Source organism: Zingiber officinale, chromosome 3A, assembly GCF_018446385.1.
Source record: "Zingiber officinale cultivar Zhangliang chromosome 3A, Zo_v1.1, whole genome shotgun sequence".
In the NCBI taxonomy this organism is placed as follows: Eukaryota; Viridiplantae; Streptophyta; class Magnoliopsida; order Zingiberales; family Zingiberaceae; genus Zingiber; species Zingiber officinale.
This window is the reverse complement of record NC_055990.1, coordinates 137073177-137079250: the sequence shown is the minus strand read 5'-3', so window position 1 is coordinate 137079250 and position 6074 is coordinate 137073177. Positions and strand designations below refer to the sequence as shown.

Sequence of the window (6074 nt, the reverse complement as noted above, 5' to 3'; positions counted from 1 at the left end):
CGTTAAAAATAAAGTCGAGCAGCGGAAAAATAAAGACAGTTCAGTTACTTGGTTTGAAGCCTAGGTCGACTCCTACTCCAAAGCCCGCGATCCTTGATCGCACCGATGGGCAATCCACTAATACTCTTCTTTCCTAAAACCTCGGAAAGAAGCAGTGCATACAATATGCATGATAGTAACACCCTACTATCTTGTAAGAATTTAAGTACAATGCAAGCTTTTCTAAATAAAATATACCGACAATAATTAACGATGAAGCTTAGTCGACACTTCTGGATGAAGCAGCTTGCGAGTCGTAGAGCAGTAGCAGAAGCTTGCACAGAGATGATTTTCGAAGTAGAACTGAGTTACCCAGCCTCAGACTTTGAGCTCTCTTTTATAAGAATCATCGATGTCCGGTCGACCGATCCATAGGTTCGGTCGACTGAACAAGCTCCCTTCCTTCCTAGCTAAGATCCGATGCTGATTCGATCTTTAGCAATTAATGACAATTAAGGGTTAGGTCGACCGAACGAGCTCCTTCCCTGTTCATCGAGATTTGCCAAGATTCGTATTTACTGTGCCTTTAATGTTAATTGTTCAGTTGACCAATCCTCTGGTTTGGTTGATCGATCAATGTAGTTTCCTTCTGCATCTGATCGTTGCTGATTGAATTGATCTGTGCTGAGTCAACCTGGTTCAATCGACCGATCAGGCTGAACCTACAAAATAGTGTTAGATAGAGTATTCTTGCAACACAAAGGTTAACACAGTCATATATATAATGCATGAGTAATATTAGATAGTAGAACTGTCTTGATCTCAACTTGAAAAACCTTCCCGGTTTCTTCAGTTGGATCAACGACCTTAGGTTGTTCCTTTCAGGAACACGACCTCACTATCGCTCCTCCAGTTGCTTACCTCAACTTACCTACCAAACATTGGTCCTCCAGACTTGTTTAGACTTTCTCTGCTCAGTGCCTGATCACCTGATCTACTAAGGCCTTTCCTGCAATACTACATTAGCCAGTAGCAATAGTAGTAATATAGAGTGCTATGGTAAAATTAAACTTAAAATCACTAAGATCCGTTGGTCTGGTCGACCGTGTGCAGTCAACTGGAAACTATCTGATCAACCTTGTTTGGAGTTCACTCCTCTAAGACTTCTCGTTACCTAAGATTATCTCCCCTTATGATTTTCTCCATCTGGCTTCACTTACCAGAACCTAAGGTTACCACCCCTTAGGATTTTCTCCACCTGGCTTCACTCACCAAAACTTAGTATTCGACTACCCAGGGATCAGGTCCTTCAGACCTATCCACCTGGCTTCCATGATCTACCGAGATTTCCCTTCCCTAGCCGACAACTATGACTCAGTATTCGGCTACCCAGGGATCAAGTCTTCCAGACCTATCGAATCCACTTGGCTTCCATGATCTACCGAGATTTCCCTTGTCTAGCGTACAACCAGGACTTTCCATGCCTAACCGCAGTTAGGATTAATCACTTGGTTGACTTCTCACCCTTGCCTAACCATGACTAGGGCATCCCATGATCAAGTTCTATTAAACATACTTAAATATATTTGTCGGACATTAAAACCTTGGAGGTCGATTGCACCAACAGAAAGTCCTGATATCTCATATGCTGAGAAAAAGTCCAAACGGTTTGAAGAACAGGTTTGACGAAAGGTAAATTCTCCTGAGAGGAGTAGGTGAGGACGTGTTCCTCCAAGAGGAAATAGTAGATGTCGATCCGACCTAGAGTTTTAGTGAAACTAAAAGTCAGGACTGGATAGTCAGGAAGCTGTAAAAATTATATATATATATATATTATATATATATATTTTACAGAAAGGAAAAATTTGGAACAAGGTGGTACGGCCGCCCAGAGGGGCTCCGACGCCCGGAAACTGGGGGCCCAGAGTTACTCCAGGCGCCTAAGTAAGCTTCGACGAGGGAGCACCTTGGGACGGGTGCCTGGCCAGGCACCCGAGCGATCTGGCTTCTCGGAGTTTCTCTAAGTTCCCGGAAGAGCAAAATCTCATCATCACCCTAAGTTGGAGCGCAACGACTGGCTGACGTCAACTGTCCATGCGCCGGGAGGGGATTCGGGTGCCCGAACATGAATAAACTTCCATGATGAAATTTCGATGAGAGCTCGTCATGTTAGCACACTCCAAGCGCCCGGGAGGGGATTCAGGCACCTTGATGGGTTTATAAATGGAGGGTTAGACCAACAACTTCTATACAACAATTTGAACGACCTTCTCTCTTGCGCGCTGCTCTAGAAATGATTATATGACGCCGAAACTCTACTCTGACGACTGAAGGCACGATTATTCAAATTTGTAGTTTTTGGTACATTTAAATTATTATAGTTCTTTAAATATTATAAATCTCTACTTGTGCTTATTCAAATTGATAGTGATTGTCCAACGAAAGCGATCAACGATCGTGAGTCTTGGAGTAGGAGTCGCCACAGACTCCGAACCAAACAAAATTTGGTCATGTTAGCATTGTATGTTTTTCCTTTCTATCTTTATTTCGCTCCATTTGTCTTTCCGAATTTTAAATGGACATGAAAGTTATAAGCGCTATTAACTCTCTTTAGCATTTTCAACCGTATAATTGTGTCCTAAAAATAAATAAAATTCATATGTAAATTAAGAATATATATATTTCTGGAATGTAGAAAGAAGAAATGAAAGGATTTTATGTATGAAGTCAATAGCGATGTTTAGGTTTTTAAAGTTCTAAATGGACTATGCAACTCTCCAATGGTTTACAAAAGTGATTTTTCAAAGATTCAATCATCGAGCTTAGATACTTTCCACTCTCAGCAAACACTGACGTTTACTTGCTCTTTCAAAAGCTCTTACTAACTAAATGTGTCTCTTTATTTTTCTATTATTTGAGATGGACTCACCGAACGCCACGTGATTAGGAGACCCTCCTAAGTTTAATTAATCATTGCACTTTAATTGTCTTTTGTATTTTAAACATAGTAATAAATTAAAAACATACTATAAGAAAAATAATGATGAACATTTCGTTTCTACCTAAGTTTGCCCCTTTTTTGTTTCCAAAAATGCCTCCGAATTTTAAATTATCAAAACACACCCGGGTGATGTAAACACTTGTAGTTTCAAGGCCTAAACTTTTACTCAACTGAGTATTAGAATAATGGTTTTATATATATATATACTCTTTCAGATTTTACACCATTAAAAAAAATAAAATAAAATAATTTTATGATTTCTATCTCCTATTTAGTTTCTCATTATTGAAATATCCTTCAACGCAGTGGTACGAATCGTTAGGCAAACGGGCCTCGGATCTCGCCACCGACGCTCTTTCACGTGATCCCACGTGCTACTCGCTGCTTATATGTGGGTGCTTTGCCTTCTACTCCCTTCGTCGTCAAAGGTCAACAGGTGCCCCTTTCTTCCTTGTTCGGTTTGGGCGGACTGCGGCGGAGGAGGAATGGCGAACTCTTCGGCGTGGTCGGCGGCGGTGCCAAGCACGCCATTGCTGAAGGACGAACTCGACATCGTGATCCCGACGATCCGGAACCTGGATTTCCTTGAGATGTGGCGGCCCTTCTTCCAGCCCTACCACCTCATCATCGTGCAGGACGGAGACCCCAACAAGACGATCAATGTACCCGAAGGATTCGACTACGAGCTCTACAACCGCAACGACATCAACCGCATCCTCGGCCCTAAGGCCAATTGCATCTCCTTCAAGGACTCCGCGTGCCGCTGCTTCGGATACATGGTCTCCAAGAAGAAGTATATCTACACCATCGATGATGACTGCTTCGTGAGTTTCCTTCTTCAGATCTAAGGGTTAGCGTTAATAAAACTGGGATCTGAGAAAAAGATGCCCCATTTTTCATATCGGTTTCTTATCGTTGGCTTTGATTACAAATTCTTGTTTCACGATCTCTCACATGATGTTCTCGTAGTTGCGTTTGGATAGAGAGGAAGAGAAGTATAGTTGTTTTTGTATGGTCTTAAACTCGACTATATTGCAATTTGGTATCTGTTTCATCGATGCATTACAGTCGATCTGCATAGAAATGATGTCACATTTTTCCCTATACCTCTGAATTAACACGGTTAAATGGACAAAAAATTTTGGACTGTTTTTCTTTATAATTCATTCTAATTTTGTACATTGTATTGTGGTTCTCAGACCATTTTCATTCTTTCAATACTGGCTTATCCTCTCGCCAGAAATACTACTATTTGGCATATCCAATAGAGAAATTCTAAAATTTAAGTAGAACACACTGTATAGGTCAAAATTAACGAACATATTCTTTAGGCGTGTTATACATGCTGATCTTCCTATTATATCTATTCAGATCGTGAAATATAGAGCGGATCAACTTATCATCGTTCTAGATCTGACTTTACTAGCTCATTTATTTTCATGATCTGACTTTTCAAGATGTTTTAGCATAAAATTCGAACGATGACAACTTTGCCATTGAGCTATGTGAATTTATGACTTGAGGTTGGTGATCAGACTTGATTAATCTTGTGTTCTTTAACATCACAGACATGTTGTACTAGGTTATTTCCAAGCTCCAGCAGACCAAACAACAACTTACAATCATTGTTTTCCATTTTTCTCAAACAGGTTGCTAAAGATCCATCTGGCAAAGATATCAATGCCCTTAAGCAGCACATTGAGAATCTTCTCACCCCTTCTACTCCCCACTTCTTCAACACGTTGTATGATCCTTATCGTGAAGGTGCAGACTTTGTCCGTGGATATCCTTTCAGCCTTCGAGAAGGCACTTCAACTGCTGTCTCTCATGGCCTCTGGCTCAACATCCCTGACTATGATGCCCCCACCCAACTTGTGAAGCCCCTTGAGAGGAATACCAGGTGACGTTAGATCTAGTTGCTCATCCTTCATTGTGCATGAAGAACTTTAATCAAGTATGCTCAGCACTTGCTTTCCTTGTTAGGTATGTTGATGCAGTTCTAACAATTCCAAAGGGAACTTTGTTCCCTATGTGCGGAATGAACTTGGCCTTCAACCGTGAACTTATAGGGCCTGCTATGTACTTTGGACTTATGGGAGATGGCCAACCTATTGGACGATACGATGATATGTGGGCTGGGTGGTGTGTCAAGGTCAGATGAATCTCCAATTGATTCTACCTAGAGTTAGAAGCTCTAGTAATCAGAACCTAATTTTTTTTAACTTTTGTTTTGAGTAGGTAATCTGTGATCACCTGGGATTGGGAGTTAAAACAGGATTACCTTACATCTGGCACAGCAAGGCCAGCAACCCTTTTGTGAACCTGAAAAAGGAGTACAAGGGAATCTTCTGGCAAGAAGAGATCATCCCCTTCTTCCAGTCTGCTGTTATTTCCAAGGACTCGACAACTGTTCAAAAATGTTACATTGAGCTGTCGAAGCAAGTAAGGGAGAAGCTGGGGAAGATCGATCCCTACTTCAACAAGCTTGCAGATGGCATGGTCACGTGGATTGAAGCTTGGGATGAGCTCAATCCGCCCAAATTGGTTGTTGAAGTGACCAATGGCCCAGCCAAAGCAAAGTAGTTAGGCAACTGTAGTTTCTATTTCTTTCTTCTCCGTTTTGTGGTTTGATGCTCCTGAACATGCTTTATCTTACCTTCAATTTACTCTTCTTTTTTTGTTTTCAGCTTGGCTATAAATTCAATTGTTTTACAATTTGTCTGCATGGCTGTGTTCGTGGTTGACAACAATTTATTGGGAAGAATCACATATGGCAAAGTTTAGTGGTGCACTTGAAGACTGTGTGCCGGTGTATGTGGGTGGATCCGTGAGGTAAATTTAGGGGTGGGAGACGCATCTTTTTACCAGATTTGATTCCTAAATGTATTGAAAATATAATGTGATTGGAAAATTAAATTTAGATCATTGGATTAAAATTGACAAATCTACTAGTGATCCAATTTTAACGTGGGTAGAATGATGATATAAGATCATTTTGGCGAAGTTAAGGTTAGAGTTAAACTCTATCTCTTTAAGATAAATTTACCTAATACACGGTACTCATGGAATACGGTAATCATTTCTCCAGATATAA

General features: G+C 40.8%; 1 protein-coding gene across 1 annotated transcript; it reads left to right on the top strand.

Moving 5' to 3' along the window:
* The first annotated feature begins 3374 nt into the window (after positions 1 to 3374).
* On the top strand, positions 3375 to 5666 carry LOC122052516 (UDP-arabinopyranose mutase 3-like). The gene is made up of 4 exons (XM_042614071.1): positions 3375 to 3804; positions 4630 to 4880; positions 4964 to 5132; positions 5219 to 5666. Exons 1-4 carry the CDS (start codon positions 3466 to 3468, stop codon positions 5561 to 5563), a joined length of 1104 nt encoding a protein of 367 aa, XP_042470005.1. The 5' UTR covers positions 3375 to 3465; the 3' UTR covers positions 5564 to 5666.
* The last annotated feature ends 408 nt before the right edge of the window (positions 5667 to 6074 follow it).